General features: G+C 34.8%; 1 protein-coding gene and 1 pseudogene across 1 annotated transcript in view; one reads left to right on the top strand and one right to left on the bottom strand.

The window, feature by feature from the left end:
• The window catches only part of LOC137653523 (glycoprotein-N-acetylgalactosamine 3-beta-galactosyltransferase 1-like), a 170,333-nt gene extending 163,186 nt beyond the window's left edge, over positions 1-7,147 (top strand). Inside the window, exon 7 of the mRNA XM_068386987.1 lies at positions 733-7,147. Within this exon, the coding sequence (XP_068243088.1) occupies positions 733-963 (231 nt within the window). The 3' untranslated portion in view covers positions 964-7,147. The remainder of the gene's footprint in view (positions 1-732) is intronic.
• Positions 6,753-11,453, bottom strand: LOC137653522 (oplophorus-luciferin 2-monooxygenase non-catalytic subunit-like; annotated as a pseudogene).
• Between the last annotated feature and the right edge of the window lie 3,547 nt (positions 11,454-15,000).

Genomic DNA, 15,000 nt, shown 5'->3' with positions numbered 1-15,000 from the left:
AATTCAAGACAGTAGAAGACCATGGTACAGAGTCTATGACACTACCCAAGACTAAGAGAACGATGGTTTGATTTTGGAGTGCCCTCCTCTTAAAAGACCTGCTTACCATAGGTAAGGAGTCTCCTCTATCCTTACCAAGAGGAAAGTAGCCACTGGGAAGGATGAGTATTTCAAACATTAATAATGCCGAAAGTCTTAAAGTCATGCTGCTTGTTGTCTGCCATTAATGTCTGCCAAAAAGTTTTAATTGTCTTTCTACCTTTTTTTTTTTACTTGTGCACACATTGTCACATGAAAGATTATTATACAGTAGCGTATTAGTGCATCTATGTCTTTAATATTCATAATTCTGCATCAATGCGTTATCGTATATTTTTTTTTTTCGTTTTTTTTGCAGCTACATAAGTTAGCTATAGTAAATTCTATAATTATTTAAAAAAAATACTTTTAAACCTTTTTAATTTCCGTTATGAAAATATTGAAACTAAAATTCAGCAAAGCCAATATTTAATTTTCATTCTACTCTCAGTTTGCAATTACAAGAGTCAACGCTTGTAATTATATCTTGACAAGTCATGAAACCTAATCAAAGTTTTCATCTTTCATATTTTCTTTTTATTCCACTCTCAGTTTGTGATACACTTTGCAGATCACAAATACACAAATACTCCGAAATTACAATGAGTCAACGCTGGCAATTATATCTTGACAAGTCACGAAACCTAATCAAAGTTTTCATCTTATCTTCAGGGATATTCTGAAATGAGTGACGAGGTCATCAGCTTCCATTACGTAGACGCCACAACTATGTACCTCCTCTACTACCTCGTCTACATCGTCAATCCCTTCAATTCGGATCGGTTAGATTCCTTCCGGAAACTCGAGCAAACGGCGACAGAGACTGCTACACATAAGAGGGACCCTGTACGAAAGCAGCCCACTGCGGGAAAGATACTGAAGTAAAGGATAACTTATAAAAGATGAACAAACGATAAAAATGAAGATAAAAGTATAAGAAGTATTAGGTAAATTATGACTATGAAGCGTGAAGTACAGTAGATGATGATGTAAGGAGTATCGATTTAATAAGCTCAAGATAGAGACGACTGGAGAAGTCTAACTGATGCCCTTTGCGTCAATAGGCGTAGGAGATGCTGCTGATGATGAAACGAGATTAATGTAAACCAGTTCAACAGAAAAGCGTTTGAATCAGGTTTGTCTGAATTTTCATCGTTTCTAATATATTAGGAAGATCGTTCCACTATTTGGTCACAGCCGGACTAACACTTACATTATGCTAAATGAAAGGAAAGACACTTAGATTTAACTACATGGCGGAGGGCATAATCTTGAATTCGAGTATTCTACTTGTAAGACCAATTCTCAATTTAGTCACAGCCAGAATAAAACTAGTTCTATAAAACAGTAGCATTAGACCTTCCGTAAAGAGGAGGCAAGTTTCAAGGTTCCCTTGGCTAACTGTCAAAAACTTATCCGCAAAACTGGTTGCCTTTTCCTTTGGACACATTGATATAGCAATTACATCTATCCATTGCGACCTTTAAAGATAGAAATCTCATGCGACTTGGGAGGCCAATGTAAAATTTTCAAACTGACCTGCCACATACCTCGACAAAATGCATATTCCCGCCAGTCACTCGTAACTACCGTCCGATATGAAGCCTTCATATAGCCGTAAACAACAACCATTAAATTTCCGAATAACATAAGAACGAATGAGCAAAATGACGAAACCTAATAATTATACATACACTATTGATGAAGATTCATAAGAGATAATTATCCTTTACGAAATGAGAGCTTAAGTTTAAAGATAGATTACATGGAAAGAAATCACCTACTCAAGTTCTAAAGGCCACTCTTTGGATGTATACACAGACTTCCATGATTTTACAGTCCTTGACAAACTGGATTGGATTGAGTTTGTGAACTTAGGACTGGGAGGCCATTCAAACGACAAAAGAAAGTTTAAGGGACTGGACAACAGGATGGTAGATGGCTGAAAGTTCAGCTAGGGCCCGAAGGACGCTTCAAAGACCTTCAATCAATGCCTGCAGTGTGCTTCTTTATGTACACTGACGACACCACTCCTCTACCCCAAAAGTCTCTGCACGATACGCCTTGTCATTTACTCTTATCATTGAAATATGAAGAATCTTATCTATAACATCTCCAATATCCAGATAAGCACAAGAGTGACTTGTACAAGTGTTCCATATTTACTTGTGACAGTTTGGCAGAATAATAATCGTTGCAGGATTCTATAAAATTTCTTTACTGTCACGATCAGAGGCATTGCTAAACGTATGATTATGCGATCTCTCCCAGTCCCTCGGGTAGGAGAGAGATTGAGCAGCCATACCCTGGTAAGGGGTAACCACAAACTGCCTAAACTGCAGGGTTGTTAGGCAAAGGGGAGGAATGGTTAGTGTTGAATTTGTGCCAGAGCGTATTCGTGCATATCTAAATATTTAGACTGTCATTTTGACGGCTCAGGTACACTAGTCGAAAACAATGGTAAGAGCAGTACAATCTTGAAATTACTGAAGCGTACAACCCAGAATGCATACTAATGGTACCAGAGTTAAATTGTGATTAAATGATTGTGATTAAAACACTGTAATCAGATGAATAATCTGTTACGTTTCAAAGTGAGAAATGTGATATCTACCGCTTTTTGTAAACTTCTAAGACAAGCTTTTGGCAAATTTATTACAGTAAAAACTGTAAATAATTTTTTTTTACTATAGTTCTGCAAAAATGGTTATTTTTATTTTTAGAATGGTGTGTGATGAAGAAACCTATTTTTATGCAAATGCATTTGACTTCCATTTGGAATATAAAGATTTCTACTTTATGGCCTAAGCCCTGTCCACATTAACGAGCATGCTCGACGGGCAAACAGTGATACCAGAACACAATAGGTAGTGGGAATGAGGGATGATACGTCAGAAGTGGGAAAACCATGGGCATGGATCTGGCAACGAACAGTGCTGTCAGACGCCCCTCTGTGGTTTTTCCGCTTCTGACGTCATTAACCTTCCTTCCCACTACCAATTGTGGTCTGGTATCACTTTGTCCGTCGAGCATATTCGATAATGTGGGCAGGGCTGAACCGGGAAATTATACCAATAGGGTTTTTAAAAGCAAGGAGCTTCATGATGTGGACTATAACTATAGTGACTTGTAGGTAAAGAAGTGGTTTACTTGTACAGTAGTTACTCTTGAAAAACTAGAAAGATTAATAGAATAAATATCCTATAACCAATAACAAATATATACATATTCGCAATTTTTAATGAGTAATCTATAGCGTGACCAGAAAGTCTTTCTACCACAAGCATTAGTTACTAGATTGGTAGCTTACAATGCCATAGAAAATATAACCTTTACAAAAGTGCACTTGACAGAAATTACATTCCGGAACCCCATCAGCTTAAATGAAGGAAACATTAAATCAAATATTAAACTTTCAATAGATACTCAAGACAAAAACCTTAGAGCTGAAAGTTGATAGCTTTCTGATCATTTGTGTTAATTGTCCCCAACCCACAACAGATTTACTATTAAAGTCGTGCAATTTCCTTTTTATAGCTAGGTACATGTTTACAAATGAAATTCCTCAATGGGACAACTTTAATACTAAACTTTCAATATATCCTACAAATTTCAGTTTTAAGTCAAACTTTCTTCAATTACATGTCTCACATAATTAATGAGCATCAAAACAAATAGACCATCTTTCAACCATTCGCAGTTTATTTTGCATCCCCAGAAATACTTAAGTCCATATATACTATGCACATGTACGCATACATACAAATTTTACACTTTCAGCTAGAGGTCTGTCACATGGTAATACAGACTAGTGAACCCACATCCTTTTATTAACAGATTCCTCACAGAGAAGTATATCCTCCTGGAGTCCGTCATTGGGTAATCTCATGAATAGTTTCAACCCAGTTAGATAAAAGTTTACTCAACGTAATCTTAAAGTTTTGACGAGAATTATTTTCACACGTCCTATTTTATATAAATATTTAAATCCGTCAATATTAGATTATCCATATGAAAAAATAATAAAATTGTTGATAAATAAATTCTATTCTTTACCTAACTTGAAAATGTCTAGAAAAGTGACTTGCCATATGGGGTGTAAATTTTATTTTATCATATAAATGCCATGTTAAGCGAAGTGACAGTATTGGTACCTTAACATATGTAACACCAAAGTCTTATTAACCAAAAATTTTACATTAATAGTTTTAACAGCTAACTGAACTCCGGGAGTAAGACACGAAAGAAGCCAATTTCAATAAACTTCATTTTCCAAAATGTTATGAATAAACTAATGAATAAACTAATTAGGTAAAGAAAAAGTGTTTCCTTATAAATATGAAGCAGTTAAAAGTTTCGTTGATTACCACAACGATATATCGGTTCATTAAATTTTTCATTAAATTTTAGCTTGTCGGAATTAAGAGGTAAAAGTTCTCCATTCACTTGCTTGAGCACTTACGAAATAAAATCTAGTCTAAGATATTCATAAGTACGATCTTATGGATAACTAAAGCGACATATATTTGAAGCCAGTAATTAATCTGATCCCAAAAGGTACCTTAACCGAAACTAATTAGCCCAAAGTAGGACACAAGTTTCAGTGATCCTCCTTCAGTGGCCGAATTACTAGAACATTAATATAGCAGTTAATGCTGTCCAAAGGAAAGTTTAAATCGGCATGGGAAACTTACGATTAATAGTTTAATCACTAAGACACCGTAGATTAAATACAATAGTATTACTAAAACTCCCTCTCGTTCAATCTTCAAAATTTTGTAAAAAAAACTGTGCACCAGTTAGAGTTAAGCCAAGGCCATTACCGTTCGGTGAGATTACCAGTAGTGATCACTAACACCTTAGCTTCGTTAACATATCCTACTGAGAAGAGGATATACATAAATCAAGATATATTTCTTAACTGACTAAAATAATTTTATTTGCTACAGATCTTAAAATTACAGTTAGTCATGTCATTTGCTAAAATAATCTCAACTTCCTGAACTTTAAAGATGTTGCGGAACAAGCAGAACTTTGTTAGACAATATTTCAACTGCCTGTACTTCAAAGATCTTGTCAAGAGTCTTTTCCTACTTTTATGTGGGGTCGATGTTTCTGGCCAGTGTTCTCCATCTAACTCTGCATCCTGTACTTTTAAGGGGATGCAGAGGTAGATGGAGAACGCTGGCCAGAAACATCGACCCCACATAAAATTGGGAAAAGATTCAGACAAAGAAGAAGAAAAACTTAAAAGTATAGGCAGTTGAAAGATTATGTCTAACAAAATTCTGTTTGCTCCAAAAGATCAAAAGTTCAGGCAGTTAAGATATCTTATCAAAGGACATGACTTACCCGCCATTACTTTCAAGAGGTTTAATAATGGGTGAAAATAAATTACCTTTTATCAAAAACTTTAAATTAATTGCTCATATGAACTTTAGTTATATGGCAGCTAAGTAGGGCCAGATGTATTGGGTTTTGGCAGGAAGGCCCAGAGGAAACTTTACAGCTCTTAATTTAGCACGCTACTTTAGACTGCACTTTTAACTGTCAACCTTTTTATTTAAAATTCATAGGCTATAGACAGTTTATAATATCAAACATAACCGACTACCATTTTCATAATAGTATACATGTAAGTAAAATTCATGTTTTACAGTTCAACTTTATCAACACTAAGGATCTCTATTCTAATAGCATAGTTCAGCATTTGACGTAAAATTACGGCAAACGCAGCTTACAGGTTTTCGGAGAGCAGATTTTTATGTAGTCAAAAAGGCACCCTATATGTTATTCTTAACAGACTATCTTAGTTTATATATAATACAATAATAAAGTGATGATCTACCATCTCAATGTTTGGCTCTAGCTCCCCTTAAAAGGAGACATTCCACCATAAACTAGTTTTTAACGCAGTGTGTAAAGTTAATTTCTCTAACGACAGTTTCTAAGACGTGGAAAAACACCGGCAAAAGACCTTAAGAGTGGACGATAGAACATTTTACCAAGCGAGATCACAAGTAAGAGTAAGCAAGAAAGCGAGAGAAAGATAAGCGAGTGAGCAAAAGCAAAAGAGCCATCTTGTGAGCGAAAGTGAGCAGTACAAAAAAATAATAGCAACAGCAAGAGAATGTACAGAGCAAAAGTAAGAAAGAAAAAATGAGCTAGAGATTAAGATTTTAAAGTACCCCTTAAATCTCATTTTCAATGGTTAACACTAATTTTGAATGGGAAACCAAAGAAAACTTTATAAACTTATTTCCCTTTTAATTAAATTAATCACAATCCGTTATACTTTCCCATTTGAATAGTTTGTTTGAAAACAGCAACGTTACCTTTAAAGTCAATTAAAATCCAAGCACAAAACCTTCATACTTCAAAATTCTTATAACAGTATAACTAGTCATTAAAGTCTGCAGCTCCCGGATAACTATTAAAACACACAAAAGTAGTTTTTCATATACCCATTTAAATTTAAAGGAATATTTAAATGTGTTTAAATTAATGTATAATCCTCCTCCTCCTCAGCCGTTACTAGTCTACTGCAGAACAAAGGCCTCAGACATTTCCTTCAATTTGAGTATGTTCTTCCTATGGCAGTCCACACCCGCAATCTTGTTAGTCCACCCACAAGTAAAAAAAAAAATTAAACCAGGATGGTTACGTACACATAATTCAAAGTTTGATGTAATTTTTTATTTTTTTAGGAACATTTAAAACAACTGAGTTTAGCAGACTAAAATGTTGAACTGCTACCCTGCCAGACTTCAAAAACTACAATAGACAGGATTCCACATTCTTCCTTGATAGCTAATAAACTTGCGCGATATACTAAAATGTCTGCTAAATTCTAGCTTTCTAACACTTAAGTTTCTCGAGTAATAATTTCTAATTTAATTTGCTAAACCATGTCGAGAAAATAAATTAAAAAATTCTATAAACGGCAAGATTATTCAATAATTCAACCAATCTTCAAAACGTCTATTCAAAGGTGAAAAGAACAGCATCAGCACATTATGTAGTCTCTTTCATTCAAATCTTTTATCAGTGTACCATCGCTGCAGGAAGAGTCTCCGAAGATCTTTGCCTGAAGTCTGGGGACCCTGACTAGCCAAGCGATGTCGCAGCCACAAGCAAGAGGATTTTCTATAAAGAAAATTACAGTATGTATTCCACAGAGCCGATATTGATGTAGGTATACTAATGCATTTGAAAACAAAAAAAGAAGAAAAAAAATTTTAAGAAAGACAATATTAAAGACAGGGCTGAAATATTAAGATTGTCATGTTAAAGATAGAAATCCTCAAGACTTCATTTCACTTACTTTCAATAGAAAGCATGGCTCCCTTTTCCAAAAGCGGCCTGAAAACTGCTTCATCAAGGAAAACCAAGTTATTCTCACTCATGTTGAGAAAATAAGACACTCCTAGAATGACCAAAAATTATTTTGTAGGAAACTGTACACAGAGTTTGGTAACAGAAAAAAAAATAAATAAAAAAACAAAAATTAACGGGACTAACTTCAGTTAGAAAAGTTTATCATAAAATTTATTAGCTAAAGATTGACGGGACTAACTGACTTTGGTTAGAATAGTTTATCATAAATTTTTTTAGCTTCTATTACTAGTACACAAGATTTTATATAAACAAAAAAGTATTACACTAAACAGATTTTAGAAGTTTGTACGAGTGATAAAGTTCAGTACCCAATGGCAATATTTCCAAATGTTGGGTAAGTGAAATTTCCAAACAATCAAAATTTAAAAATATGAGAGAAGCTTACCAGATATCGCCTTGCTGGAAATCTTACTGATTTTATTCTCCGTGAGGAAAAGTCTACCGTTTGCAGTGTGTAGTTCGAAAGAGTATGGGTGGAGTTCTGTCAGCTTGTTGTCGGTCAATGTTAAGTAAAACAGGTTCCGAAAGGCAGTGAATGTCCCTGTTATAAAGAATTTCTTTAAATATAACTGAGGGAGATAATATAAAAGACTGCCTAAAATATATGTAATAATGGCTACACTTATTTCATTCCTGCGGGCAAATCCATGGTCAAAAATATGCTTAAAAGTTGACATTCAGCAAGCTTCATAAAATGACAGAACAACTTAATTTAATGTTATTACTACATAAATCTAAGTTAAAAGTTTAAACTCCTAAAAATGCAAACGTTCACAAAATATGACCACCACAACAATGTTCCAATAAGTTTCATATAGGACCCTACATCCGACAAGTCTTGAGATACTTAGATTCTTGTTGGAAACAGTATTTGGGAGATTTTAAGCAAATGCATTTAATTCATAGAAAAATTAGAACCCAAGTAGTTAATTCTATAAATTAAGTATGCACGGAATAGTGAAATAACTATTAAGACTTATAATTAAGTGAAAATAAACTAACACAAAACTTTGCACCATAATTATCTTGTTCAAGATTCTTTAATTTATGGTTTAAGTTTCAACCCCGAACCATCCCAACCAGACAGGGAACAAAGTTGAATTTTTAGTATTCTTGCTTACTAAAGTGCCAAGCCTAAGGTGACAGCCCTCCCCTACATCATAAGACTAGGTAGTCAAAACATCACCTCAAAACTCTTAACATGACAACTAACAGCAACTTAGCATTATTGAATTAAGTGTTACAGCAACTTGCATAATTGAATAAAAATGTTTTGATCAAAATAGTAAAAGATGTAACTTGTTTGAGAAAATTCTATTATATTTAACTAGTTTGAGAAAATTTTATTATATTTAACTAGTTTGAGAAAATTTTATTATATTTAACTAGTTTGAGAAAAGTTATGTAGAAGACAAAAGAAAGTGTACCTGGAACCTATCCATTAAGCGTAAAGCCTGTTGTAAACCTATTTGGATTTGGGCTTTATAGCCCGGCTCTATATGGGAAGCCATTCTGGGACCAGGGGCCTTAGGGGTAAAACCTTAGTTGCAGTACGAGGCAATACCAAGAAAGAGGTTTCACAGAAAAAAGAACAGGGCTAAAGGAGGATAAGATAAAGTAAAGTAAAGCCTACATTGAATGTAGTTTTACTACCTAGCAACAGAGATACAAATGCATAGTCCAACTTAACGGCAGCATATCTGAATTCATACAAGAACTAAGAAAATTAATGCACAATCTACAACAATATATACTTTAACCACAAACGAAATTTTAAAGCTTTGGAAGTTAAAATATCCCGTACGGTGGACCGAATTACAAAAATCTAAGATTCTAAAAGTGATCGTATTTAATATTTTCTTTGTAATGAAGATTTTAATTGGGAAAATGTTTACAGGATGGTCCATAGCTAATTTTCACCACCGGCATCTCTTATGGGCACCAATGGAACACAATCTCTAATGGGCCAAAAGTTTTTTTTTAAACCAACTACAGGTGCTTCCCTTGACTACAGAATGCATTAAAGGCTAGGCCTTGTGGTTAAAATCCCAATTGGGTAGCTCCCTTATTTTGAATGTCTAAATTTCTCCTTGGCATCTGATTAGCGGAAAGCAGAAAGGTTTGTGTTTACCCCATGCCCAACTGTTAGCTTTTTCAGGGATCACTAGAAACTAATCTTGAGACTAATCAATAGTCTACATGGAAATTAGTAGTAGTAGTAGTAGTAGTAGTAGTAGTAGTAGTAGTAGTAGTAGTAGTAGTAGTAGTAGTGATGACTTTAAACTAAACCATGCAAGAGCATGGAACGAAGTACTAGTTGTGCCAATGGTTATTTGGGGGAATATTTTAATAAGATACTGAAGCGGACACTAATGGGACCCAGCTGCACCATTTGACCCACAGAGTCTATTTAGGTCTAAATCACAACTCGGTAAGAAAACTAACAAATCGTTGGAGACTGAACGCAGGACTAGGCAAAATTTAACTATTGATAAAGCTAAAGCCAACCCCCCTACCCCCCGCCAACATTTTTTATCATCAAACCATTAAAAATATCACTGCATGTGGAACGAATACCCGAAATTACATAACTATTCAGAAGCAACTTTACTTTCAACTAGCAGTCGTCACTACACTGGTTACCTAGAACTTCATTCACATAGGGCTTGCGATCAGCCCATGGCAGATTAAAGTTTATTTTCATTCTGATAAGACTGATCTTGGCAATAAACAATTTGTTAAAATACTTAAAATTAAAAATCTTACAGGTTTTTCACCTTATTCACGAGATCTTAATTACTTTTGAATGTATAAGGTTATCTCCCCTCCCCCCAAAAAGATTAATTGTTTTCTTTTAAGTTCTTAGTATTTGGAGACTGAGAAAATCAATATTACTTGCCGGCCACGGACGATCGTTAACTCTTGAAACAGGAAAGCCTGCATAGCTACTCTACAAAAAAGTGTTTCTTAAACTAAAATGTGTAGGCAACTAAATATCTATCCTAACTGACTCCTATCGTCGTCCAGCCATACCAAAGCTTTCGATGATTATGAAATTAGCACAGAAAACTTTTAATGATATATCATAAAAGGATTTTATGGTCAGAATTTCAGATTTTAAAATATCACTACGGGGAAAAATAGTAAATTAAAATTTACATCAGTATTAAAAAGAATTAATTACACTAATCAGCATTATAAAAAAATAGAATGAAATGGTCCTTACCTGAATGGATTTCTTCAATCTCGCAGGAATAGAGGTATATAATTTCTAAATTTGGCATCCCGTAAAGACCACCAGCAGGTATATACTTAATGGGGTTCTGTGCTAAATTCAGTTCCTTCACGGAGGTAGAGACTATTCTTGGGAAAGTCGTGAAGTTATTCTTACCCAGGTAGAGCATCGTAAGTTTCCTATAATAGCCGATCTCCTCGAATGGAAAACTGCTAACTTTGTTAATCCTGAACTGCAGTTTCCTCAGGGTAGAGGCACTGCCGATCAATGCTCCAGGCTGCACAACCTCAATGTTACCCATAATAAACATTATCTCTTCAAAGGTTGCCTTGCCGAAAATTCCCTTTCGTAGAGTTCAGTTTATCGTTACCCATCATTATGAAGGAGTAAAAATGATTACTTGGGAAACTATTAGAAAACACCTTGGCAAGTTCGTCTTCGCTCTCGACAGCGGAGCAATTCAACATAGGAAGAGAGTTTGTGATATTAGCCTTGCAAGTGCATGGGAAAATTAACTCTTGGTCAGGGCAGAGAGAATCATTATCTGAGGCCACTACCACGTAGATGGTCACAACGGATATCACGAATAGAAATTTCAAAAACATGGTTTTTGTATTCAACGATAGTTCTGCTTTAAATCTATAAAACAAGCGAGACAGTTCTTCCAACGTAACATAGATTCACTCCGTACACCAGCTTCGACCTTCTACTGTAGACGTCTAGAACCCAACTGTTGTTTAGGGCTGTTTATAGGTAGTGAAGTTGATGGGGTTGGGCAAAAAAATCCTTCAAACAATTCACGTTTTGAATGACAGTTGAACTATCACTAAAAGGACCGAAATGGGTACACAGTAGTCGGTAGGATCAAGAATAAACTTGATAGGGGACATTACTAGAATGTTTGTTTATATGAAAATTATAACTATGATTAAGTATTATGTATTTTAGTCATGTGGAATAGTCATATGAGGTTTGTGTAAATTTACAGTGTGTAAATTCGAAATTATTTTTATAAAAGTTTTTTCTTTTCATTTGTAAAAACTAGCTATGACTAAATATATTTTTTTTGGTTCATGTAAATTATTACTGGGTTTTACAATTGTTCTTAGCTTTTGTTTATTTATGTCAATTAAAGATAGATTGGGTTGTCTAGAAAGACTAATAGCCCTTTTTTGACGCATTTTTTTAATACTGTAGATTACTTGAATTTGAATAAACTTCATAAAAAAGAAAGCAAAGCAATGGGGTTTTGAATAACGACAGAAACCCCAGAGAAGCTGTAAACGCATAGCAAGAGCACAGAATTCCAATAGATTGAATGATCGGTCTAAGAAAATATTTCAACTTAGGCGAACTGCTTGCTAGGGAGGAGTCTTTAAACTTGACAGCAAGAAAACGGAATACTGCAATATTGCTAAAATGGAAAAGCAATATATTTTAGAGTAATATCAATGGTTTTTCATATATAACACAATTCTGTCATACTGGATTAATCAAATAGATTTGTCAAATTGGAGTTGTAGCTCAACCAAGGATCTTCAACATAATTTTCTTCTAAGTTTTACTTTTACATTTTAGTCTAATGTTATGAAGGGCGACATTAGATACACCATCCACAACAAAATGGAAAAAATACAATAATAACTCATCAAAATCATCAGAAAAAATGAAAATAATATAAAAATTACCTACGAAGAATTTAAAACATGTACTCCCAAGTTTTGAAAGCAATATTGAATTAGATGGACACTCAGTAGAGCGCAGAACTCCGCAGCGACAGCTTATTTCTCGGCCTTTTGCTTGACCTTGACCTTTGACTTTAACATGTATTAATTTGGGCGGATTTTCATACGCTGAAATATGAACCAAGTTTGATTTCTCTGTGACAACGATATCCAAACTTATGGCTGAATGCGTGAATTGGACATTTTGCTTGACCGTGACCTTCCAAAATTTAATAATTTCCAGTTTTAAACATACCAGTTAATCCATACAAGTTTCATTACTCTGCGATTAAAATTGTGGCCAGAAGCTGTTCAAGAACAAACACACACATAAAGGGGGTAAAACATAACCTCCTTTCAACTTCGTTGGCGGAGGTAATTACGATACCATTTACATAAAAAATTACTTTCGTCGATAACTGTAGTTGGTTTTCTGAGTTTTCAAGGCTGATCTCTAAATGTAACTTTACTTCTCTCATTTGTCTTTTTAGCGTTGGGTTAAATTTAGAAATGTGAATAAAAAGACTTGCTACGAGTTTGTTATTATTATTATTATCATTACTAGCTAGGCTACAGCCCTAGTTGGAAAAGCAGGATGTTATAAGACCAAGAGCTCTAACAGGGAAAAATAGCCCAGTGAGGAAAGGAAATAAAGAAATAAATAAACTATATGAAAAGTAATGAACAATTAAAATAACATACTTTAAGAACAGTAACAACATTAAAACAGATCATTCATATGTAAACTATAAATAGACTAATGTCAGCCTGTTGAACATTAATTACATTTGCTGCAAGTTTGAACTTTTGAAGTTTTACCGATCCAACCACCCGATTAAGATCAACCATTATGCAATATTGAATATAAGGTCAATGAACATTACTGAAAATATCCAAAAAATAGAATAGCATTTGACATATTCATGAAGAGTAAAAAGATGCAGTAAAACAGTAAAAACGAGAGGGGCATTCAGTATAGCGCAGACCTTCGCCACGGCAGCTTATTTCTTGACCTTTTGCTAGACCTTGACCTTTGACCTTACCATGTATTAATTAGCGTGGGTTTTCATACACTCAAATATGAACCAAATTTAAAGTATCTGTGACAACAATGTCCAAACTTATGGCTGATTACATGAATTGGATATTTTGCTTGACCGTGACCTTGACCTTTGACCTAGACCTTCAAAAATTTAACCATTTCCAGCTTTTAATATAACATTTAACCTATTCAAGTTTCATTACTCCACGATTAAAATTGTGGCCAGGAAGCTGTTCACGAACAAACACACACTCGTACAAGCAGGGGGTAAAATATAACCTCCACCTAACTTCGTTGGCGGAGGTAACAAAGAAATAATCAGTAATCGAGTAAACCGTTGAGGAAGGTAAAAAAGGAGTAAACAGATAGGAGTAAACAAGCAACAGCTCGGTCTCATATCAAACATATAAATAAGAAGCGAGTCTCGTTTCCATAACTCTGGAAAACATCAACCACATCCAGGCGATTGTTATAGAATGTTTCATAACCGTCCAGGAAGGGAATCCGAATGAAAAGGATTACGACCACATATATAGAGCGCTGGTTTATGGAAGGGGTTGGGAAGAAGAGATGGTATGAGTAGGGGGGGGGGAGGGAAAGGAGTGTGATTGGAGTGGTTAGTGCCATACAGTACAGTTGCTGGTGGAGAAATTGTATAAAAGGGATCAGTAGCCAGATTTGATTGCGTCGTAGGCAGTTTTATTTCCTCTGCAAAGAAATAGGGCAAATCGTTCTTGGTCTTCTTGTGTGTACTATATACTGTATACCATACAGCATACCACACAACATATGCATCACCTTCATCATAAAGCCATACAAAAGCACTGTACTCATTGATAAAGTGCATTTTGTGGCCTACACATTTACTTGTAAAGTATAACAGGGGACAATTGGCATGTAACTTAGGGCAATTAATAGCTTACACAATCCAGATTTGTTTTTTCTTCACAGTTCTATAGATTACGTCAAAACAAACCGACGGATTTTGACGAAGTTTCCACCACAGATAGATCTTAGGACATGGGCGACTCCATTAACTTTTGGAGATGATCCGGTACCGGATCCGGATACTATATCCAAATACTGGATCCGGATTTGCATTTTTGTCTTTGCTGCGTCCCTTCGTCCCCTAGCTAAGCTTAGTTTATATCTTTCTACATTATCTCCGTTTTCCATTTCTTTCTTCCATCTTGCTGTCACCTGTCTTCTAATTTTCGCCTTATAGTGCGACTTTAGGGTTTTACACTAGATGCACTTGGGCTTTGAATGGGGTCATAGGTCCCAGCGCCAGTTATATATCCCACATTCATAAATGCAATCCAATCAATTTTCGTCATAAATATTTTCGTCGGCTTTTCCCTTTGTCGGGTTATGTATATATATATGTATATATATACACACATACACACACACACACACACACACACATATATATATATATATATATATATATATATATATATATATATATATATATATATACATTATACACTACATATGCAAATATCTGTATATTAAATCAT

The sequence above is a fragment of the Palaemon carinicauda genome, chromosome 14 (assembly GCF_036898095.1).
Source record: "Palaemon carinicauda isolate YSFRI2023 chromosome 14, ASM3689809v2, whole genome shotgun sequence".
NCBI lineage: Eukaryota > Metazoa > Arthropoda > Malacostraca > Decapoda > Palaemonidae > Palaemon > Palaemon carinicauda.
This window is presented reverse-complemented; position numbering and strand designations above follow the sequence as displayed.